Source organism: Apiotrichum porosum (assembly GCF_003942205.1).
Source record: "Apiotrichum porosum strain DSM 27194 chromosome Unknown scaffold_3, whole genome shotgun sequence".
Classification (NCBI taxonomy): Eukaryota; Fungi; Basidiomycota; class Tremellomycetes; order Trichosporonales; family Trichosporonaceae; genus Apiotrichum; species Apiotrichum porosum.
The window spans coordinates 1,324,929-1,348,031 of NW_021167110.1; the positions used below are offsets into that span (position 1 = coordinate 1,324,929).

Genomic DNA, 23,103 nt, shown 5'->3' on the forward strand with positions numbered 1-23,103 from the left:
GGGCTCTGCGACGTGGGCTCTGCGACGTCGTCAACAGCCCACCGCTCTGCATGCTCTTCCGGTTACTGGCATGCGGGTGTGCCGGCCGCCGTGAGGGGCCAGGCGAGGGGGACCACACGGGGCTACGGAGAGACCTACCCGCGGGCAAGTCCGGTGCCACGAGAGCGCTCTCGGCGTTCGGCGTGCCCAGAGGCCCACAGGGGGTGGGACGGGTGCACAAGACCAAGGGCTTACGACGGCCGATTTGGTGGGGCGCGCCAAAGGAACGAATTAACATTCCTTATCGGAGGCATTACATCGGATAATCGGCCGCTGCCGCCCGATTAGGACAGGCGTCTAATGGGCCACGGGGGGCCTGGGGCCTCTGCACCTGCCCGCCCGCTCTTGACCCGAGTTGCCGACTGGGTTGCTCGACCTGGCTCCTCCCCACACGACACAAAGCACAACGGATCCGTTTATCAATCACACGACTCGTTCCACTCTCCCAACTCCCTTCCTTTCCCTTCACCCCCTCCTCCCAACATCGACCCACGTTACGCCGCCACCGCCGCGACCGCGTGGCGGCTCTCTCACCCTCTCATTTATCGCTTTTGAACCTCACTTTTCGGCAGCGATATATTTCGGCTGCGTTTGTCAGCTCTGGGCATAGTACGATTCTTTGCCGAACCCGCCGCGAGTGCCCGCTTGTTTCCACCCCGCCCGGCGCCGCACGGTGAGTTCCGATGGTCCACAACGACCATGGCGTCGACACAGGCGGCTCATTTTTCACAGAACACCACTCCAACAGCGATAGCCACTACACACTGACTGTGTAGAGCAGCACGCCTGGACCGACCGCGCGGTGGCTCTCACACGACCGTATATCTACGTCGACACCCGGATCATCCTCACCCCACCACCCTTACCCACACTTCCTCTCCTCCCCCCTCTCCGCGTTTCCCAGCCATGTCCCTCCCCGAAATTTCCATTCCCGAGGCGCGCGGTATCGAGGTCGACACGACTGGCGCGCAGATCGTGCAGGAAGAGTCGCCCGCGGTGAGCAACGACGGCTGTTGTGACGCGACAGGACTGGGAATGCTGACACGACACAGACGCGTGATTCGCGGGGCATCTACCTCCCTCACTACATCGAGCCTGTCTCACACATTGCCATTGACGTGAGTTTCTGTCTGCGTCGTCGCCGCTGTTGGCTCTAGAGAGCTAGAGGCGTTAGCGTGAGAGCTCGCATGGAGCGCGGAGCCGCTGGGATTCGCGTGGCTCCGTCACACCATCGGGGTTGCTCTGCGCCCGTATCGTGGCAAGCTCCACGCAATGTCAACGTTGCTGCAGCGCTGCAGCGGCCATGACGCAATGCGAGATGCCGACGAGGACACGTTACTGACGATATTCTAGATCGGCGGCTCCCTGGCCAAGGTCGTGTACTTTACGCGCTCGTCTCGGCCTGTACCCACCACCCCGCCCGCGTCGGACCCTTCCTCCCCCTTCCTTGCGCCTGCGCAGACTGTCTCGTCACCAACAGGCCAGCCGTCGTCCCTGCCCTCTCCCGAGTCGAGCATGCTCCTCGACGGCGTGTCTGCCGCGTGTGCGACGCCCGAGCGTACTCGACCACTCGTCAACGGCGCGCTGCAGCCAGGTATCCTCACCGAGGAGCGGGGATCCCCACCACGCTCGCGCCGGGGCGGCAAGCTCGGCGCACACCCGCGTTTCCGCCGTGCGTCGTTGCCCGACCCCTTGCCTGGAGGTCTGGTCAACTTTGCGCGCTTTGAGACGGAACGGATCGACGAGCTCATTGAGTTCCTGAATGAGCTCATTACAGAGTCGGCAAAGGCCAACCGCGTCAGCCTCGAGCGCATGAAGTCCATGGTCAAGGTCATGGCTACCGGCGGCGGCGCGCACCGGTTCTACGACCAGCTCACCTCCGAGCTGGGCGTCGAGGTGCGCCGCGAGGAGGAGATGCACTGTCTCATCCTCGGCCTGGGCTTTGTCGCGCGCGTCCCCGAGGAGGTGTTTTGGTTCTCCGAGGAGCTCGTGTACAAGGTGTCCCACCCGGGCCAGCCGGCCCCAGCACGACCCCTCACTATCCCTGCCTCTGAGCTGCCCCGTCCATCGCCCACTCCGCCAGCGTACCAGGTCACGTTTGCGCCCGAGGGCGACGAGACACCAGTGTTCCCCTGCCTGGTGGTCAACATTGGCTCTGGTGTGTCCATTGTCAAGGTCGATGAGGACGGCACCTTCGAGCGTGTGTCGGGAACGTCGCTCGGCGGCGGTACACTCTGGGGTCTGCTGTCGCTGCTCACCGACGCATCGACGTTTGACGAAATGCTCCTCCTCTCCGAACAAGGCGACAACAGCGCCGTCGACATGCTCGTGGGCGACATTTACGGGTCCGACTATAACAAGATTGGACTCAAGTCGTCCACCATTGCGTCCTCGTTTGGCAAAGTGTTCAAGCACGGCGAGGGCGGGCGACGAAAGGCGTTCAAGCAAGAGGACATTGCCCGGTCCCTCTTGTACGCCATTTCCAACAACATTGGCCACATTGCGTACATGAACGCGGCAAAGTACGGTCTCGACCGCGTCTTCTTCTCGGGCTGCTTCATCCGCGGCCACGCAGCCACCATCTCGACGCTGTCGTACGCCATCCGTTTCTGGTCAAAGGGCACGATGCGCGCGTGCTTTTTGCGGCACGAGGGCTTCCTCGGCGCCATGGGCGCGTGGATCAAGAACGTCGAGCCAATACACGGCGGCGCCAACGGCGTCAACGGGGTGCACGGCGTCAACGGATCGACAACACCAACAGGGCCACCACCAGCAGCACCAGCACCAGCAGTAATCAACAGTGTAAACGGGGGCAGCGGGGAGCGGACACCAGTGGCGGGCACGGACGACTCGCCAGACGTCAGCAAGTTGAGCATTTCATGAGGATACGAGACCCATGCATTATTATTATATATATACATAAACACAGCTGTGGTGAGGAGACGAGGGAGAGATGACGACGGACCGGTTGGATCGGGCGGTTGTGGTTGGGGAAACGGGACTCGGAGCCAACGCAGCGAGCGGAGGGTGGCACTCCGGGCGCGAAAAAGTCCCCCCAGTCCTTTCTTTGCCGTCGGTTCCGTGAATAAGGGTGTTGCCTGTTGGCCTCAGTTGTTTGTCAACAAGAGTGTGGCTGTGTGTGGCTCATTGCGATGGTCGCGCCGGGTATAGCAGTGCTCTGAACGCGCACTGTCTGTGGCGTATACCCCCAGAATGATTGTGCGAGGGCTTTTAGCACAAGCACTGCTTGGGTTGTGTGCAGCGGATATGGCCGAGAAACAGAAAAATGGCGGCATTGACCCGAGATTGCGGCTTGGGGGCCTTGGGGGGGACGATGCCGCCGGCAGTGATCAGTGAGAGTGACCCTTGTGAGACAAAAATCACTTCCAAACTAGCCTCCCTCCAGCTCGCTGCACCGCACCACCCCCGCTCACGCTTACGCTCACGTTCACGAAAAGTACTAGTTAATGCATCTGGTGATCTCCGCCTCCACACGGGGTGTTCTAAAGCATGAAGGTAAGGGGGTTCTCGAGGTAACCCTTAAAGGCCTGGAGCCAGCGCGCGCCGACGGCGCCGTCAACGGTACGGTGGTCGGACGACAGAGTAACGTTCATGACGTTGACAGTCTTGAAGCCCTTGGGGTCCTCGGGGGCGGGGACGAGCTTGAGGTCGGTCTTGCCGACGGCGAGGATACACGACTGAGGGGGGTTGATGATGGCGGTGAAGTGGTCAATGCCGAACATGCCCAGGTTGGAGATGGTGAAGCCACCGCCCTGGTACTCCTCGGGCTTGAGCTTGCCGTCACGGGCCTTGGTGGCGAGGGCCTTGGTCTCGGCCGAGATGGTGGTGAGGCCCTTGGCGCCGGCGTCCTTGATGATAGGAGTGATCAGGCCAGTAGGGGTGGCAACGGCGACACAGATGTCGGCCTTCTTGTATTGCCTAATGGTCTCGCCGAGCCAGGCCGAGTTGGCCTCGGGGACGTCACCAAGAGCAAGAGCAGTGGCCTTGACGACTGGAGAAAAGGTGTCAGCTTTGTTGTCTTTGCCCTGTTTTAAACCACTCACTGAAGTCGTTGACCGAGAGCTTGGACTTGCCCTCCGAAGCCTTGTTGAAGACCTGGCGGAGCTTCAGGAGGCGGTCCATGTTGACCTCGACGGTGAGGTAGTAGTGGGGGACGGTCTGCTTGGACTCGAGGAGACGCTTGGCAATAACACGACGCATGTTGGTGGTGGGGACGTCCTCGTACTCGGCAGCGGCGGGGGCCGAAGCACCGGCAGCGGCAGCGGGGGCAGCCGAGGCGACCTTGAAGCTCTCAACGTCGGTCTTGGTGATGAGACCGTCGGGACCAGTGCCCTTGACCTGGGCAAGGGGGATACCCTTGGCAAGAGCAATCTTGCGGGCGACGGGCGAAGCGAAGAAGGTGGGCTTGTCGGCGCCGACCTCGGTCGACTTGGCGGGGGCGGGAGCAGCCTTCTCCTCGGCCTTGGGGGCCTCAGCCTTGGGGGCAGCGGGCTCGGGGGCCTTGGCAGCGGGGGCCTCAACACCGTCAACAGTGGGGACGGGGGCGTCGGCAACGTCGGCCTCGGCAGCGAGCGCGTCGGCACCGGCAAGGTCGTCACCCTCCTCGCCGAGGATGGCGATGGTGTTGCCGACAGCGATGTTCTTCGAGCCGTCGGGAGCCTAGGGGAGAAGAGTGGTCAGCAAGGGAGACAACCAAGCAAAGAAAAGATCATCGTGGGCCAAGTGGAGGCGGGGGAGACTGCCGGCGGCAGACAGTAACCAAGCGCGGGAAGGGAAGATGTAACCACCACGGTGATCTTTCCCTCCCAACTCCAGTTGACATCGTGAACGGTCATAAATAATACTCACGACAATCTTGGCGAGGATACCGTCGTCCTGGGCCTCGACGTCGATGGTGGCCTTGTCGGTCTCGATCTCGAGAAGGACGTCACCGGCAGCGAAGGCCTCACCCTCCTGCTTCTTCCACGAGGCAATACCGCCCTCAGTCATGGTGGGCGACATGGCCGGCATCTTGAACTTGCCAAGCGCAGCGACGGGAGCCGAGGTGCGGATAGCTGCATGGTGTGCGTGCACGCGTCATGGCGGACATGATCAACAAGAGGTGCAGGTGATAGTGACGAGGTGGTGGTAATGCATAGAGGTGTGTGGGGGGTTGCGGGGTCATCGGGTCAGCGAGTGTCTCCGGCGGGCGAATGTTCTCCTCGTCCTCTGTCGTCTTTCTGAAGAGCGGAGCGAGGTGCAAAGGGGCGACTTACAGCGCGAAGCCTGGGCGTAGGCGCCGGCGGCGACCTGGCGCCGGGCAACGTGAGCGAGGGCCATCATCGTTGCGGGTAGAGGTATTAGGAGGGGGAGAGGGTGGAGGAGGAGGGGGGAGGTGGGATGTGTTGTGCGAGTACGAGATTGTTCACTATCGACGGTCGGGCACGAGGACGAGGTCGCCCCCACAATGTGTGGGCCGTGTGCAAGCTGCGTCGTCGCACTGGGGCAAGGGCGGGCGCGGAGCGGCAGTTGGAAACCGTTTTGCGCTTCGGTTTGCCGCCGCCGCCGGCCCGCTCTGGAGACGGCGACCACCCCGTCATCCCACCACGGTGGGAGACACCAGGTGCCACACTCGCCATATCGCCGCATGTCGCCGGACTCTCCTAGCCGCCACCGCTGCCGCTGCTGCTGCTGGGGGCCCTGTGGCTGCTGCTGCAGACTTGTGGTGGAGGTTGTTCACCAGGTGGCCATTGCAGTCACAACATTTACACAAACACAAACATGGCATCACAAGCTCCCCTCCTCGTCCCAGGACAGCCCCTCCCCGCATCCTTCATCGCCCCTCCCCTCCCACAAGCCGGCCCAGGCTGCTACGAGTACCAGGGCAAGATCCTCGCCAGCGTCGTCGGCCGCCCTCACCGCGATGGAGCTGTGCGTTCACGTCGCTATGTGTGCCGACGAGGCCTGACTTGCTGACACTGTACCCAGGTTGTCAGCGTGATTGGAAAGGCGGAGGCAGGTGCTGTGCCCGACATTGGAGCTGTTGTGAGTTGATTTCACTCCGTGTGGCTGAACTGGGAGGAGGAGCAGTTGCGCTGACACCAACACAAGGTCATCGGACAAGTGGGTTGAATACCCCATGTAGACCTTCTAACACGCAGGTATCCCGACTGGCGACGCAGCAGGCGCACATTGTTATCCAGATTGTCAACAACCGCCCCGTCGCCGAGTCGAGCGAGGAGCTCACCGGCGTTGTGCGCGTGGCAGACATTAGGTGAGCTTCGTGGCGACAACCGTGGAGCTGACGATCAGGTTGACAGAGCGTGACAAGGTCAAGATTGGCGAGTGCTTCCGTCTCGGTGACATTGTCAAGGCCAAGGTGGTGAGTAAAAGCGCTGCTGCCATGCGCGGCTACATTCTCCCCTCTCAGTCGAGGTCTCCCGGACCTTACTTGTCTGCTTGGCATCTGGTGATAGATGCTTGAGACTCAACCCTTCTCGACACAATTTCCCCCGGCCTGTACCATTCTGACAATCCACAGCTCTCCCTTGGTGACGCGCGTAGCTACTACCTCTCGACCGCAGCCAACGAGCTCGGTGTGGTGTATGCGACATCTGAGGATGGTAAGTCTCTTCGTTCTTCTTCCTCTACTAACTTTCTTCAGGCCACCCCCTTCTCCCTGTGTCGTACCAGGAGATGGAGGACCCCCAGACCGGCAAGACTGAGAAGCGAAAGGTTGCCAAGCCTGAAGGCGTGTAAGTTCCACAATCACACCAGTGGTGATGAGTCGGCGCGGGGAGAGGTAGCGATTGCCTATAGACCTGTAAATGTATTCTTGGGACACACACGGGGCAGCCGCCTCATTCCCGGAGGCATTGCTGTCTGTCTGTCTGCGGGCATGCACAGCCCCGCCATACGCCTGCCACACCTGCACCACCGCATACTTTCCGTGAGCACGGCCACATGCACAGTCAAACTGCGCAGTGGGTGTGTCAAAAGATCAAAATAGAGGACCCGTCGCGTGAGATGCACGTGGAAGATGATCCGTGCCTGGCCGTGAACGACGTGTCGGGAGAGGGGACCAAGTCTCATCGTGCGGCGGGTGCCGTTCTAACGCGCTCCTCGTCGTCGACTGTCTCTTCACATTCTCCCACCCACCCTTTCCCCAACAGCAACAACAGGACCACGGCCACCACCCTTTGAACGGTGGCTCCTACCCCCCGTCTCTCCTTCACCCCTTCGTTCAACCGCTCCTTCCCTCTTTCTTCTTTCGCGGGCAACACCCACGGCCCCAGGGGCGACAATGTCCTCCACTCCGGTGTTGCAACGGCGCAACCGCCAGACCACCCCGCCCACTTCCAGCGGCGGTGGCCCCCTTTCGGCGCCGAGCAATATCCCAGCCGACGCACGTATCGACGCACGAGACATTTTGGCATCATCACCAGCGGACCCCAGCCGTCCCGAGGCGGACGCAGACGCAAAGCTCCGTCTCAAGGATGAGGGACCTGTCGTCGCCACGGCGTTTGGTGGTCGGCGCGGCCAAGGTCGCGCAGGCGCGATCGGAGGCCTGCGCCGTCGCGAGTGGATCATGCTCGCTGTAGTGTGCTGTATTGCCTCGTTTGTGCGCTTGTGGAACCTCGCATACCCGGACTCGGTCGTGTAAGTTCTCATGCCTGCCAGCTGTGGCTGTTGCTGCGCGCGCGCGTGGCGCGGGCAACATTGTTTCTCTCCTGCTAACCTGCGCAGTTTCGACGAGGTCCACTTTGGCGGCTTTGCAGCAAAGTACCTTCGTCGCAAGTACTTTATGGACGTGCACCCTCCTCTCGCCAAGCTCCTTGTGACGCTTAGTGCGTGGATCGGCCGGTTCGACGGACAGTTCGACTTCAAGGACATTGGCAAGGACTACATCGAGCCTGGTGTGCCCTACATTGTCATGAGGGCGTTCCCTGCGATCCTCGGTCTTGCTCTTGTCCCCCTCACCTTCCTCACCCTCATTGCTCTCCGTCTCTCGCTTGCGACTGCTCTGCTTGGCGCCGTTCTCATCACCTTTGAGAATGCCCTCATTACCCAGTCGCGTCTCATTCTTCTCGACTCGTACCTCGTCTTCTTCACCGCTCTCACCATTTACTGGTGGATCCGGTTCTCGAACGACGACTCGGAGGGTCGCGCTTTCACCAAGCAGTGGTGGCGCAACCTTGCCTTCTCTGGCGCTGCCCTCGGCTGTGTCGCGTCGTGCAAGTGGGTCGGCCTCTTCACCATTGCCACTGTTGGTCTCGGCACTATCCGCCAGCTCTGGCTCCTCCTCGGCAACCTCAAGGTCACCCCCCGCATGTGGGCCAAGCACTTTGCTGCCCGTACCCTGTGTCTCATTGTCCTCCCGGCCACCATCTACATGATGACCTTTGGCATCCACTTTTGGATCCTCAACATGTCGGGTGACGGCGACGGATTCATGTCGTCCGACTTCCAGCACACTCTCCAGGGCCACGGCATGGACGACACGTTTGCCGACGTCGGCTACGGTTCGAGCATCTCTATCCGCCATGTCCACACCCAGGGCGGCTACCTTCACTCGCACCCGCACGCATACCCCGGTGGTTCGCAGCAGCAGCAGATCACCCTCTACCCCCACCGCGACGACAACAATGTCTGGCGTATTGTCAACGCGTCCGCTCCCGACGGTGCCGTCTCGTACCCTTGGGACGACCTCCCGCTGGAGTATGTCCTCACTGGCAGCAAGATTCGTCTCGAGCACATTTCCAGCGGCAAGCGTCTACACTCACACGACGTTCGCCCTCCCGTCTCCGAGGTCGAATTCCAGAACGAAGTCTCAGGCTATGGCTTTGACGGCTTTGCCGGTGACGCCAACGACGACTTTATCGTCGAGATTGTCAAGGAAACTCGTGGCCGCAGGGACAAGCAGGCCCGTCACCGTCTTCGTACTCTGCGCTCCCAGTTCCGTCTCCGCCACGCCATGACTGGCTGCTACCTCTTCTCGCACAAGGTCAAGCTCCCCGAGTGGGGCTTTGAGCAGCAGGAGGTTACTTGCAACAAGAACCCTACATACGAGAACTCGCTCTGGTACATTGAGACCAACAAGCACGCTCAGCTCGAGCCCGATGCCGAGCAGCTCAACTACGAGCGCCCCTCGTTCTTTGACAAGTTCCTCGAACTCCAGGGCGTCATGTGGCGCACCAACGCCGGTCTGACTGACCGCCACGCCTACGACTCGCGTCCCCAGCACTGGCCCTGGCTCCGTCGTGGCATCAACTTCTGGGTCAAGGACCACAAGCAGGTGTACCTCATCGGCAACCCCTTCGTCTGGTGGGGCTCGTCGCTTGCCGTTGCCACCTACCTTGCCTTCCGCGGACTTCTCGTCATCCGTGCCAAGCGCGGCTACCGCGACCTCCAGCAGCCCAAGATTGCCTTTTACGACGAAGTGTGCGCATTCCTCGTCATGGGCTGGGCGCTGCACTACCTCCCCTTCTTCCTGATGCAGCGTCAGCTCTTCCTGCACCACTACCTCCCGGCCCTGTGGTTTGCCGTGCTCGTCTTCTGCACGCTGTTCGACTATGCCACCTCGCGCATCCGTCCTCGCCAGCGTTTCCAGATTGCCGTCGCGCTCGCCATCCTCGCCATCTGGTCGTTCAACTACTTTAGCCCGCTCGCCTATGCCAAGCCATGGACCAAGACGCAGTGCAACGACGCCAAGTGGCTCAAGACATGGGACTTCTCCTGCGCCGACTTCCACGACTCGATCCCGCAGTACTATGCCCAGAGCGCCATCTCGCAGCCCGCCGCCAAGGTGTACGTCGACACCCAGTCAACGCGGATCGTCGACGAGGCGCCCGAGCCCATCAAGAATGTCTTTGAGGGCGGCGACGAGGCGGCCCAGGAGGCCAAGACGGTGGGCGGCATCGGCCCCGACAACGAGGTCAAGATGCAGGAGTCGACAAAGGTCGTCGCGCAGCCCGAGGCCGCCAAGTCGGATGCGCCCAAGCAGGCCGACGACCGCGCCCCCGTCGGTCTCGACGCCGGCGCGCTCGAGGTCACGGGCGCGGGCCATGACGAGGGCGGCTGGCACGGCGGCGCCAACGACGACGTGCCCAAGGAGGCCCCGCCCAGCAACAAGAACAAGGCGCCCGTCGACGCCGAGCCCGTCGCTGTGCCCGAGATGGACCTTGATGCCGAGCAGCAGCAGCTGGCAGAGGAGGCGATGGCCGAGGACGCCCTCGAGGATAACTAGTAGTAGTGTATAGGAGTAGCGATGTGTTCCAAGTGGCGAATTTTTCTTTTTGGAAAGCGAAAAAAAAAGCCCGCCCCCCTATCACCAAAACACGCATCCCTCCCCAAAACAGCCAGCCGACGATAGAGAAACGTGCGTGTCTGATGATGATGTATCTACTGCATTGCGGCGAGTCAGGCAGCACACAGAGCAAAGGGCACAGAGAAGACTCTGGTGCAGGGACATGCACATGCAGAAATGGGGGACATTAAATGCAAGAAATATATAACAAAAAGCGTGACGAAAACTCGTACAGGGTATGATGTGTTGGTGGGTGGGTGGGTGCTTTGTCTCTCTGAGTCCAGCGCGCGTGTGTATGGAGTGAGGGGGTGATGTATGCGATCGCTTTCGTAAACTAGTCGTAAATCTGGATGGGGAGGATACGCTCCTGGTTGAACAAAAAGTTGTTGGCCATGTCCTCGGCCTCGAGGAAGCGCGTCGGGTATATGACCAGGTGGCCACGGACATTGTTGAGCAGCTCCTCCATCTCGTCGAGCTCCCACTGTGCCCACGGGTCATTCTCGCCCGAGGGCTTGCGTTCGTCGTTGTTGCCGTCCTTGTCCTTGTCCTGGGCTGTGGCCTGGGCAGGCGTGCCGTGGGGCACTTGTTGCGACGGCTGGTCGTTGCCCGCGCCGCCGTTCTTGCCAGTGACGCTCGCCTCGCCGCCACTGGGGGTCTTGAGCATCTCGGTCGTGCTCGTGCTCGTGCTCGACTTGGAACGCGTGAGGGCCGAGAGCGCGCCCGAGATCGAGCCCGTACCGAGCACATCGGCGGTCTGGGGAGCCTTGGCGTTGGATCCAGGAGGACCAACGACGCCGCCGCCCGAACCGGCCGGGTCGTGCGTGACCTTTGTGTCGTCGCTGGTGTCGTGTACGCGTCCAAACTTGTCCAGGTGGTTGGCAAACTCGGTGTACTGCGCCCATGTTGTGACGAGGTCGTCGGGCGTGCAGCGGAACACTTTGCGGAAAATCTGTGTGTTGTGCACTGCCGTGGCGACCCACATGTCGTCCCAGAACCGTCTGTCGAGCGGGTCGGCAAATTGGTTGGCGTCGATGCGCGGTGTTGGCGTAATGACCGCCCACTGGCTGTTGGCAGGCTTGGCGCCGAGGTGCTTGCGAAGCAGGGTGCGGGCGGCAGGAGTCTCCTCCTCATCGCGCAACAGGGCCTCGGGACTGCGGGGTACAATGTCGTCGAAGTCGGGGGAAAGCGCGGGCCCACCAAACTTCTCCGCCTCGTGGTGGTGGCGGTTCCCAAACTCGCCGACATGTCGCTGGGCCTTTGGGCTCACAGTGGGTTCGGTGGGTTCGGTGAGTGTGGTGTCGCCCGAGGCTTGGCTCGAATCAATGTCACTGAGTGAGTGGTCATGACCGTTGACGAGAGTACCGTTTGCACGCCCAGTGTTACCGTTCTCGTTGGGCTCCTTGCCCTTACCCTTGCTGACCTGTTCGGCGATGGTGCGCTCTTCAAGCGTGGGAACAACAGAGCTCGCAAACCCAACCACGGGGTTGCCATCAGGCCCCATGTCTTCGCGGGCGTGAGCCGACTCGTTGCGTTCGTTGAGTGCGCGGCCGTCCAGCGCCTGCAAGGGGTGCTGGATCTTTTCGGCCACGTTCTCGGCCTCGAGCTTGACATTCTCACCCAGGCCCTTTGCAAGTCCGCCCACAGCATTGGAGATGGTGCTGCCGAAACGCGCGCGCGCCGTACTCTTCTTCACGCGCGTGATGCCGCGGCGCTCGATGCCAGTGTCGGCTGCGTGCTGCTGCTCGTTGTCCGGGTCCCAGAGGGCGATGCCGCTTGCGTCCGCCACGGGCTTGCGGTGCATGAGTTCGTCCTCCTCAATGGCATCGACGTCGATACCGACGTGTTCGCGCATGAGACGCATGCGTAGAGTGTGTGCGTACCGTCCGACCTTGAACGGCTTGCCGGCCATGTGGCCGTCAATCATGTCCGTGTCGCGGATGACGGCTGCGAGCTCCGAGTCGCGGTCACCGCGCATCGAGCGCTCGTTGATGTTGGCTGAGCCGGTAATCACCACGCGGTCGTCGATGATCATGGTCTTGGCGTGGATGTACACTTGCTCAGTCGTGAGCGCGCCAGAGCCAAACTTGGCCCAGCCGCGCAGCGAGAAGAAGGTAATGTAGTCGTCCGGGTCAATACCTTCCTTGCGTAGGCGGGAGAAGATGGAGTGGGCACCACGGCAGATGGATCGGTTCTGGCACTCGAGGATGAGACGCACGTCTCGCCCCTCGGACGAGTCAATTGCGTGTGCAGCGCCGGGAAGGAGCGGAATGACAATACACGCGCGCCACGACTCGCCGTCGCGGTGTGCGCGAATGGCACGGGCGACAAGCGCGTCACCAATCTTGTTCTCCACATGGGTGCTCTCGTCCAGCCACGTCGACGTGATGAAGAACTGGTTTTCAATGTAGACAAAGTGTTCCGACAGCGCAATGCACTTTGTGTATGCGTTCTGGATCGAGTGCTCCACCTTTGTGGACGTGCCCATGGACCACGGACCGCACGAGCGCACAATCTGCACCTCGCATGTACCTTCCAGCTTGAGGTCGACGAGCTCACGTTCAGTGAGGTCGGCGGGAGGAAGGAGAAAGGGCATCTTGCGTGTGTGGTTCTTGATACGCAACAGGTGGTTCCAACGCTGGCAAAAGTGGCGACACAGGTCACGCGCAGGCTGGCCGACCATATGCAGGCCCACGTCGTGCCACGGCATACGCGGCGTCTTGCCGCGGTCAAATGCGTCTTCGAACGGCTTGGTGAGGCCTTGGAACTCGAGCACACGTTCGTTCCAATAGTCCTTGCCACGCCACACAGGGCCGTCCGGTCCGTCGGGAGATGTGAAGTCTTCGTCCACAAGAATATGCTGCGACGAGTCCCAGCGGCCAAAGCACAAGTCCAGGCCACCCATGAACGCGATCATCTCGTCAATGACGCAGAGCTTTTCATGGTGCGACCAGTACAGGGCGCCAGTGGGGCCGCTGGGGAGGTGCGAAGGCGAGCGCTGGATCATAATGTTGGGGTGGAGTGACGTGAGCGTCTTTTTGACGTACAGACTCTCGACGGGAGTCGTCTTGGTAGACACCTCGTTGTAGATGATGATAAAGATGCGCACACCTTCCTCAGCCTTGCGTTTCAAAAGGTTGTCGAGGCGGTACCGTTCGTCGCCTGGCCGACGAAGATAGATCTCGCACGAAATCCACCAGTCGTGAATGTAGATGCGTGACTTGGCCATGCTGATAGCTCGACTCAGGTTCCAAAAGTAGTCGCGCCCATCGACGAGCCATTGTGCTGCCGCATTGACGCGGATGGGAGCAAACGAGTCGAAGCGGTTCTTCTTCGTCCAGTTGCACTGCATCGCGACACGTTCCATTGACAAGATGTATTGGTGCATGAGACGCTGGTGGGTCAGCTGAGCAATTCCTGGGTGCACCCACGGCATTCTTTGCAACCAGTTTGAGACGGTTCTGCGAGTTGGAGATGTAGAACGTGTGTTGGGACACGTCCCTGTCATCGTCGTCTTGCAGCTCGAGTTGCTTAAAGTCCTCAGTGTCTGACTCGGGCCGATGCTGTTTGCCACTGTTGTGCTGTTAGCCCTTCTCTGATGGCGATATACCAGACCCACGATGCGCCTGAAATCAGGTGAAGACCTTGGCGGAGAACACGCTTGGGTCGCTCAATCTCAAAGTCAGAGTCAAACATGAAGACGTCGAAAATCTCAGTGTCCTCTGGACCCTCGGTCATGACGCTGTACGACTCGCGCACAATAAACCATTTGGGCGCGCGGTGGAGGCGCCATGAGCTCGGCAACAGGCCTGGCTGGTTGCTTCGCCTACTTGCGTTTGGGCTGAGGATGCGAAGGAAGCCTGCCTTGCCCTGGAAGCCGCCACGCGGTGCCAGCCCGACAGTGAGGGCTGAGAGCTCGAAGAAGATACACAGACGGTTTGACTCGGGCCGGAACATCTAGTGGGAGTGGGTGAGCACACCTTCAACGATCGGTAACGTACAACTGCGCGGATGAGGTCCACTAGGTATTGCTGCAGTGCTGCTCGGCTGGCTGGTCCGAACGTTGCGGAGCGAGACGGCGGCTCCCTGTCGCCGCTGCCTGTGGGGGTCGGCAAGCCAATCTTTCTCATCTTCTCCTTGCCCTTGTCCTTGTCCTTGACGCCATCCACTTTCTCACGTGCCCAACCGGGAAGAGCTAGAAATTAGCCGTGTGCGGATGGATGCATGACACTCACAGTTGCGAGGAAAGTCGGGGATCTCGACGCGGCGAGACGAGCGCAGTCCAGCGACGCGCGTACCGAGGTTGGCGGCCTTGTAGTGTGCGTGGAGCATGAGAAAGTCACGAAGCTCGCGGTAGATGATCCACTTGATCGCCCCGTCGCCGTACTCGCACTCAATCTTGAAGATCTCGCGACCAGTGTGGCGCGATCCATCGCGGATGCCCATGCTGTCGCCGATGCGGAAGCGGAGGTTACCGATGAGGACCGGGACGGCGCGGTGACCATCTTCGTCGCGGTCCAGCCACGTCTTCAGTATCATGACTGGAAGAGCACCGGCGATCATCTCGTTGGTCATTGTCGGCATCGCGCCATCTTTGGTCGCAGCAGGCACCGTCCCGTGCCGCTTGGGCACGAACCGCGACAGGCCGAGCGCATTGACCATGCCATGCCTTTGTTTCTGTTGGGGAGCCGCTTCGTCGTTGCTCGTGTGATGGTCCTCGAGCGTACTGCCTCGGCGGAAGGGTGATATGTGCGCCAGAGAGCTCGGCTTGAGTGCTTGCGAGAATGCTGGTCCACTGCTTGGCTCACCCTCGCGCTCAGACGCAATGGACGGCGCCTGCTGCTTGCCATTACGAAAGGTCGACCAGTATGCGTGGTGACCCTTGGGGTCGGCCGGGTGACTTGGCGTTTGTGTACCAGAGGCGAGCGCACTTCGCCAACCAGCCTCGTCTCCCTCGTCGTCGAGGTCGATGTAGTGTCCGGGCTCATCAACGAACCTTCCCAGACCCTCGTTCTCAAGCGGCTCCTGGCCGTACGGGTCGTGGAAGCTGCGGTTATTGACCAAAGCTCTTGTTTCCAAATCGGGGCGGTCGTCCATGTCTTGAGCAGGCACGGATATCGTGTCCTCACGCGGTGAGCTGGTCATGTCTCCGAGCTGGTGCAGCGTAAGCAAAGTCGTTCGTCTCCCTGCGCACGCCATGCATGTCCACAGATGCAGCAGACGCCGGTGTTCGTGCGCTCAACTCACCTCGAGAGTAACACCAGCGTTCTCCAGAATATCCTGTCCGTGGCCATGTGATCCGCGGCCATCCTTGCCGAGAGTGTTTGGAGGTACGACGTCATGTGGGGCAGTCATGGGTTCTCGTATCGTTGCCGCTGCTTGTTCCGCCAGTTGGTACGCTGCAGTGTTGCTGGTGTGGACCCCGTTTGGAACAGGTTGTGCCCGCGCCTCGCCGCCGCTTGTATCCTGTTGCGAACCAGGTTGCGGTGGGAGTGCACGCTCGCCGTCGTTGCCGTTGCCGTTGGTGTCTGTTTGTTTTGGGCCGCCGTTCTGGGCACTGGTAATGGTCGCTCCGTGGGGGATGGTGGGCTGCGTCTGCTCTTGAGAGGTACCGGCCGGCGCCGAGGAAGGGGACGCGAGGTCTACTGTGAGACCATCCTTGTCCTTGCTGGCGTCGGCTTGCGTCGTGGACGAGAGTGGAGGACGGTCGGCAACTCCAGTGGTCACTTTGGCGCCAGCGCCGGCGACGAGCGGCGTCGCAGGGATAGCGACCATGATCTGCTCTGCAGACGCCCACTCGAGGCTTGAATGAGCCCCGGGCGCGTCTGGATCCAGGGTGAACACCTTGTCGGTGATCATGGTGAGAGCGCCGGCTGAAAGCAGTGGGATGCGATATGCGTGGATGGAGTGAAGTTGAAAACAAACGGGCAATCGAAACTCGCCCTTGAAATCGGGTGGAATCGAGCCGGCGGCGCATATACACGTCCCAAAACGTCAATACGGGGCCGTCACACGATCGCACAGTCGACGTCGCCTTGACCTCCCTAGGCACACCCCCAGGTGACGGCCGCCGGTTTCGCAGCATAGTGGGGCTCCTCGACATACACGGTGCACCAGCTGCATTGCAAGTGTGCATGGAGCAAGTACAGGCAATGTTCTCGCGGAGAAGACAGCTGGCCAGCTGGAGAGACTGGCCGCGAAATGCTAATCTTGGATGGCGGATGCACCGATCCACCGATGACCTCATCGCCCAATTTGGTTGACACCTGCGCGTACGCGTGTCTGGGCTGACTTTCTTTCTACAGTGGCCCGCGGTGGCCGCTGGACAGCTGACATGTGGTCAGAGCACACAAGGCAGGCCAGGCACCTCGACAACCCACACTCCCCCCCGCTTGAGCCTCGTAGGAACAAAGGCGGCGGCGCACAGGTGCAAGACTCTCTTTGGCGTTCAAAGACGTTTCGACGGTTCAGTCCTACCCACGCCACCCGTGGCCCGTGGCTCAGCACAACCCGGCGCGAAGGACGTGAATTATGTGTCCCAGTTCCCTGATCGTTTGCAGAGGAGAAGACACATCGTGCGGTACAGTAGTGTACAGTAATGCCTTTATCCGCCCCCCCGGGTCCGCACTCGCCCCTGGGGAGTGTTCGCTTCCCGCCATTGCTGCAGTGACCACACGGCTGCGCGGTCGACGGAAGTCGCATATCCCCTCGCCCGCTCCCGTGTGCCGAGAGTCCAAGGAGTCCCATTGGAAGTATCAGGAACCGACAGGCGACAGGCTGAAGAAAATGACGTCCACAGTGCCACAAATCAGTCCGACGTCTGTCACCTCGCTGGCCTAAAAACTGTCACGACTTTCGTCTCCAACAGTGCCCTGCGTGGGTGTTGGCCACGAGCTGGCCAGCTGGTCCCAGTTCAGTCCGCCGGCGTCCGTGTCCATCGAAACATCCGCGAGCACGTGAGTCGCAGGGTGTGGCACAACATCAAGCTGTGCATAGTACATGAACGTAGGAAGGGAAATGTCAGAGGAGAGAATGTTCAGCGGTCGACAGCCCGTCGAGGCGCATAAGAAGAAACGTAAAGAAGAAGCGTGGGGGCGCGTAAAAGTGACGAAAACGGAGGAAGGACATGACGGTGCGAGGACGGTCATGCGAGTACTTGGTGTCCATGATCGCAGTGCGACCAGGACGTCTTGCGGCCAGCCTAGGGGTGGGCGTAGCGGCAGCGGCCGGGCGGAGCCGGGCATCCACCCTTCTTCTGCTCCCACTCGGTGCAGACCTTGGTCGCAGTGAGGGAGCCGAGCGCGAGCGGGTTGAAGGGGGGCGAGTTGTTGCCCGCGTCGCGGAGACGGGCGCCCATGCCGGCCATGGCCTCGGACATGGCGAGCATCTGCTCAGCCATATCACCGTTGGCAAGGTATGCCGCGTTGGCGGTGGTTCCCACCGCTTCGATGCTAACTTCGATCACCTGCATGTCGCTGCGCGTCTCTTCGATGGTGGCGTCGACAGCCTGGAGATGGTCCTCGGTGGCGTTGACGCGTCCTTCAACAACGGCGAGACGGTCCTGGATGGAGCCAATGACCTGGTCACGGACGACGATGGCCTGGCTCAAGGCGCAGATGTGGGCCTGCGCCTCCTTCTAGCCGTCCAGGTAAGCACGGCGGACAGCGCGTCCACGGTCGAGTTCAGCCTGGCTGACGGGAAGGCGGCATGGAGTGAGCCATGACGAAGTGGTCCTTTTGTGGGTTTTATATTTTGATCTTGATTTGTTGGCTTGTTCTTCGTCACGTTGATCCTTGGGGTACCGTTCCTACGGCACAGATTAGCTCCCAGATCAGGCAGAGGCAGGGGCAGAAGAGGAAGAGAACTTTCGCAGGAGGTATTGTCTGCAGAGGGAGGAGGCTCGCTCTTGCGCTGGCCTGGGCACATACATTTGGGAACCCAAGTTGTATGTACACACGGGTCTCGTGCCGACGGAAATCTGGCTACAACAAGGTCAGCTTACAACGGCACCGAACAGTGGGGGTGGGTTGACTTGGAGGTACCCACCGGACCACTGAGGTATGTGTGGCTGTGGCCGAGCAGCTGCCACGTTGGGGGTGTAAGAGAGGGCAGACAGATAAGAGGGATATGGGTTAAAATGAGGTTAAAATGAGGAAGACATCCCGGAGAGGGGGTAGGGTGTTAGCGCGATGGGTAGATAGATGTGAGCAGAGGCAAAACGTACACGAGGTTGGAGAGAATATCGACTGCGATGAGATGACTGTGTGTATCAGAGGCAGGCGAAGGCACTGGGTGGCGGCATTGTAGTACCAGCCTAGGATGTTAGCGCCCTGGGCGTGATCCATCACGTGATTTAAGATTCCTTGAATGACCTTGAATCACGTGACTGATCTCTTCGGGGCCAACACGCCACCCACCGCGGTCCTCACCTATAGCGTGACATTGCCACCAACATCCACCTTTCACTTCATCTTCCATCACAATCACCATCCACTTCCCTCCATTTCCTTTGGAACATTTCTTCCCCGGCTCCTTTTATTGCCTCTATCGTGGTGTGGGCCACGATACGCTAAAGCCGGGGGGCTCTAAATCGAGGCGTTATCCCTCCTCGCTGTGTGGCCTTTTCCCACCAGCGTGTGGCAGAGCGTGGTCCCCGTTACCACTCAAAGATGCACTGACAGCCGTGGGGCTCTATAAATCGAGGCGTTATCCCTCCTCGCTGTGGCTTTTTCCCGCAGCTGTGCGTAGAGCGCGCGCAAAGTGTGGGCAGGCCGGACCACATCAGATTGCCTCAAGCCAGGGGGCTATAAACCGACCGTAGCCCTCTGCCGCTCGGTCACGAGAGTATAGGTAATAATCAATGCGCATTCATTGCCGGCTGGGCGGAAGCCTGAGTGTTGCTTTGATTCAGTACTGTCAGAATGGGTCGCAAGGCGTAATTATAGTCGCCTGGCTGTTGTTTCCAGAGTTGTTTCCAGAGGCTTCACGGTCTGAAGCCTCTGGAAACAACAAAGGTTCACCTGCAAACTGCGTGCCGAGGAGTTGAGTGATGGTCGAGCTTTGCTCCTAAAATGTGGCCCGGAGCCTAGAGTCGGGCCTAGAGTCGGGCCGTTGGGAATGCACCTGTGCAGTATATACATTCATCACCAGTTACCAGTGACCTGTTTCCACTATCAAAAGAGGGTCTGTCCGTCGCCAGAACGTACAGAGCACAGAGCACAGAGCACAGAGCACAGAGCACAGAGCACAGAGCACAGAGCACAGAGCACAGAGCACAGAGCACAGAGCACAGAGCACAGAGCACAGAGCACAGAGCACAGAGTACTGTGGCGGACAGCATGGTGTATGCATTGTCAATCTGTATTCACCACCCACTGCCAAAAGCTCGAGACGCGTCGCTGTTCCTTGCTGCATTTTGTGTAACCGCCCCCATGTCGGCGGCCCGTCCCCTTCTCCCCGTCTTGGCCGGCTGTATGGCACACCAGGCACCATGTCGTCCCGCGGTACCTTCTTCTGTGTACGCCGGGAACAACGAGAACCGCGTCCCGCTGCCCAAGTCGCGGGATCGCGGGCAGACAATGGAAAGAGACTGGGCCCCCCAGCGCCAGAGCGTAGTGGCCGTAGTGGCGTCAGAGGCGTGTGTCTGAGGCTGCGGATTGAGAGCGACGCAGCGAGATTGTACAAAAAAAAAGTCCCCGTTGTAACTGAGCAGAGGCGCAGAGGGGGGCGTGGCCGGCGTGGGAGTGTTGAAGGGGGAGGCGGGCGAGTTCCTTCTGGTGAGACAAACAAGCTTGACGCCAACGAACCGAGGGGGAGACAGAGAATGTTGCGATCAAGGGGTCCACACCCTGCGCGGGTAAATTGATTGCAGGCCAAGAGAGAGAGCACCGTCGTGTCCCTTGCCCTGTGCTATACATTGACAGAGAGCAGTTCCCCCCCAGAAGAGAGCAATAGAACATGAACGTCTTGCTCTGTCCGTGGCCGTCTGCACCCTGGATCGACCCACATCAGGATGTGCAGACACGGCACACGGCAGCAGCAGCACCACAGCGTACCAGAGCACCACCAGCATGCCAACACCAACGAGCGCGCGTGTTTGGGCCGAGGCCAAAGAACCCCAGGCCACCTTGCGCGCGCCCAGCCCCCCCCCCCCCCCGTCCCCCCCCGCCCCGCTCTCTGGAGTGCAAACGGTTGTCTTTTGTGCATCCTCTCCGTCTCTCCATCTCTCTTCACACCTCTCCAACACAATGGTGCACCCGTCGTCCAAGCACCGACCACCACCACCACGCCGCAGCTCAAACATCTCGCTGCGGTCGCGCGCGCGGACAGTGTACATCCTGTCCACGGTCATCGTCTCTGCCTTTCTCATTGTCATCTTCCTCCGACCCGCTTCCACCGACATTCGCATCTATCCGGCCCAGTTCGTCCGCGACAAGGAGCGGCAGGCAGCCTCTCACGCACGAGCACAGGTCCCCGTCGCCGTGCCGCCGCCCGTCGAGTCCGCACACGAGGCAAAGGTCGAGCAGCCATGGTCGGTGCCAGCCGAAACCATTTCGACAGAACTCACCTATGGCTCTGACGGCCTCGTGCGCGGCTGGGAAAAGATCCACGCCGGCCTCGTGCGTGCTGGACGCTTCTCGGCGGGAGTCAGCGAAGAGCACCCCATCTTGGACCTCATGGAACGTGGGAAGCGCAGGTGGGACAGGCTGCTCAAGAGGTGAGTTGGTGGCGCGCTCAAGGGCAAGGGTGATCATCGCCGGGCGTGTTCCTAACAAACACTCAGCCAGTCCAAGACACTCGACCAGGCCGTCGCCACATATGTCAAGCGCTACAACCGTCAACCGCCCAAAGGGTTTGACAAGTGGTTCGCGTTTTGCCAGAAGCATAGTGTCAAGATTGTAGACGACGTAAGTGTGGGCCTAATTTAACACCATCGATGATGGGTGATGGGGGTGGGGGTCGGGAAGCCTACGCCACCCCAAGTCCCAAATCAACACAAATGGAGACCCTGCCCGTACGCCCGTTGTGAGGCTTGGAGCTACATTCCAGGCTTGTTGCCACCTACCGCACGCATCCCCCTGTACTGCGCTTACCTTTTGCCTAGTACGATCAAATTGAAAGGGACATTGCGCCATGGCATGGTATCGCTCCTGCAGAGTTCCGCAAACGCGTCGACGCGCTCGAGGACCTCCCCCACTCCTAGTACGTGAAAATCAACAACTTTGGTTCAACCTTGCGGTTGAACAACGGGCACCACTTTTTTTCGTTTTGGGAAGCTCAAGCTTTGTTGCCTCCAAGGCACAAACTGCCTATCATCTGGATACGCAGTCGGCTAACTGTATCGCAGCAAGATCACTTTGCGCCCGAACGCTGCCTCCGAGGTGTCAGGTGTACGCGCGACGTTCAAGCGTCCAAAGCTGGCGTTTGATTTGCTCGAAGCCCTTGCACCTTACCTGCCTGAGGACATTACCCTTTATGGTTCCGACCATGACATGGGCAACTGGATCATGCCGGACCAGTACCGCAACGCTGCCCTCGATGCCGCTGCCAAGGGCACATACCTCACCGAGGAGGAGCTCAAGTCTTACGAGGCCGGCGGCGACGGCGGCTTCAAACCTGGTCTCCTGAGGTCGTGCAACCCCGACAGCCTCGCTCGCAAATTGAACGGCGCTCCCCCGGAGGCCGACTCGGAGACGACCTTTGTGTATGACCCTGTCGAGCGCATGAGCTACTGCGACAACCCCGAGCTCATGACGCTGCACGGTTGCTTCACGTGGCCGCAAAGACGCGAAGCCAAGCTTCGTCCTGTTTTCCAGCTGTCCAAGCCCATCCAGAACGGCGAGTTCCTCACGACGCCACTCGAGGCCTACTTCAACGCCACGTCCCAGAACGGTATGGACGAGGCGTCTGAATGGAGCGAGAAGACCATCTCCAAGCTGTTCTGGCGCGGAGCTTCGACCGGCGACGCATACACCCAGCCCAAGGCCTCGCGTCCCGACTATGACTGGCGCACATCGCATCGCCCGCGCCTCCACCTCTTTGGACAGCGTACCGAAGGCGAGGCCAAGGTCTGGGTCAAGCGCGACGACCGTCGCTGGGACCAGGAGACGTTTAGCATTTCCGAGCTCAACGACCGCTACCTCGATGTGGGACTCGCCGGCAAGGTGCACCAGTGCGACCACGACGGCACGTGCGAGGAGATGGAAAAGGAAATCATATTCAAGGACCGCGTCGAGCCCAGGGATGCGGCCGCGTACAAGTATGTGATCGACGTCGACGGAAACGGCTGGTCGAGCCGCTACCACCGTCTCCTGGCCAGCGGCAGTGTCGTCATCAAGACCACCATCTACAAGGAGTGGATGAGCGACTGGCTCACGCCTTGGGTCCACTATGTTGTGAGTCGGACACTTGCGAGGAAAAACAAAAAAGGGCGCACAGGCTGACAGTTTACCCCCCAGCCTTGTAACCAGGACTATTCGGACATTTACGACATCATGTCCTTCTTTGTTGGCCCGCCCAACGGCAAGGGCACCGGCCACGAGAACACCGCCAAGATGATTGCGGACAATGGCGGCAAGTTTGCTCGCGAGCACTGGCGCTGGGAGGACATGCAGGCATACATGTTCCGTTTGCTTCTCGAGTAAGTTGGGGACGTGTCCGCTTTGCTTCTCAACTGACACATGGCAGGTACGGACGACTCTTCCATGACGACCGCGACGAGTGGAGCTTCCTGCTGGAATGAGCTCACTCCGTCACGTACA

General features: G+C 60.3%; 7 protein-coding genes across 7 annotated transcripts; 4 read left to right on the top strand and 3 right to left on the bottom strand.

Annotated features, from left to right (window-relative positions):
* Positions 1-945: 945 nt before the first annotated feature.
* On the top strand, positions 946-2,922 carry EHS24_006086 (uncharacterized protein; the record flags this gene model as incomplete). Its single annotated transcript, XM_028621560.1, has 3 exons — positions 946-1,035; positions 1,092-1,157; positions 1,393-2,922. The coding sequence occupies 3 exons, from the start codon at positions 946-948 to the stop codon at positions 2,920-2,922; spliced, it is 1,686 nt and encodes a 561-aa protein (XP_028478012.1).
* Positions 2,923-3,542: 620 nt separating this feature from the next.
* Positions 3,543-5,382, bottom strand: LAT1 (pyruvate dehydrogenase complex dihydrolipoamide acetyltransferase component (E2); the record flags this gene model as incomplete). Its single annotated transcript, XM_028621561.1, has 4 exons — positions 3,543-4,051; positions 4,104-4,719; positions 4,909-5,114; positions 5,316-5,382. The coding sequence occupies 4 exons, from the start codon at positions 5,380-5,382 to the stop codon at positions 3,543-3,545; spliced, it is 1,398 nt and encodes a 465-aa protein (XP_028478013.1).
* Positions 5,383-5,820: 438 nt separating this feature from the next.
* On the top strand, positions 5,821-6,798 carry CSL4 (exosome 3'->5 exonuclease subunit ski4 (Csl4); the record flags this gene model as incomplete). Its single annotated transcript, XM_028621562.1, has 7 exons — positions 5,821-5,970; positions 6,028-6,084; positions 6,151-6,162; positions 6,222-6,313; positions 6,352-6,421; positions 6,581-6,662; positions 6,704-6,798. 7 exons carry the CDS (start codon positions 5,821-5,823, stop codon positions 6,796-6,798), a joined length of 558 nt encoding a protein of 185 aa, XP_028478014.1.
* A 544-nt stretch (positions 6,799-7,342) lies between these two features.
* EHS24_006089 (uncharacterized protein) lies at positions 7,343-10,285 on the top strand (the record flags this gene model as incomplete). The annotated part of the gene is made up of 2 exons (XM_028621563.1): positions 7,343-7,698; positions 7,786-10,285. The coding sequence occupies 2 exons, from the start codon at positions 7,343-7,345 to the stop codon at positions 10,283-10,285; spliced, it is 2,856 nt and encodes a 951-aa protein (XP_028478015.1).
* Positions 10,286-10,679: 394 nt separating this feature from the next.
* On the bottom strand, positions 10,680-16,201 carry SPO14 (Phospholipase D1; the record flags this gene model as incomplete). The annotated part of the gene is made up of 6 exons (XM_028621564.1): positions 10,680-13,736; positions 13,774-13,915; positions 13,962-14,299; positions 14,344-14,537; positions 14,578-15,496; positions 15,590-16,201. The coding sequence occupies 6 exons, from the start codon at positions 16,199-16,201 to the stop codon at positions 10,680-10,682; spliced, it is 5,262 nt and encodes a 1,753-aa protein (XP_028478016.1).
* A 1,342-nt stretch (positions 16,202-17,543) lies between these two features.
* On the bottom strand, positions 17,544-19,756 carry EHS24_006091 (uncharacterized protein; the record flags this gene model as incomplete). The annotated part of the gene is made up of 2 exons (XM_028621565.1): positions 17,544-17,978; positions 19,718-19,756. 2 exons carry the CDS (start codon positions 19,754-19,756, stop codon positions 17,544-17,546), a joined length of 474 nt encoding a protein of 157 aa, XP_028478017.1.
* An 833-nt stretch (positions 19,757-20,589) lies between these two features.
* Positions 20,590-23,084, top strand: CAP2_2 (F-actin-capping protein subunit beta; the record flags this gene model as incomplete). Its single annotated transcript, XM_028621566.1, has 6 exons — positions 20,590-21,059; positions 21,126-21,249; positions 21,447-21,544; positions 21,690-22,737; positions 22,813-22,982; positions 23,030-23,084. 6 exons carry the CDS (start codon positions 20,590-20,592, stop codon positions 23,082-23,084), a joined length of 1,965 nt encoding a protein of 654 aa, XP_028478018.1.
* Positions 23,085-23,103: the final 19 nt, after the last annotated feature.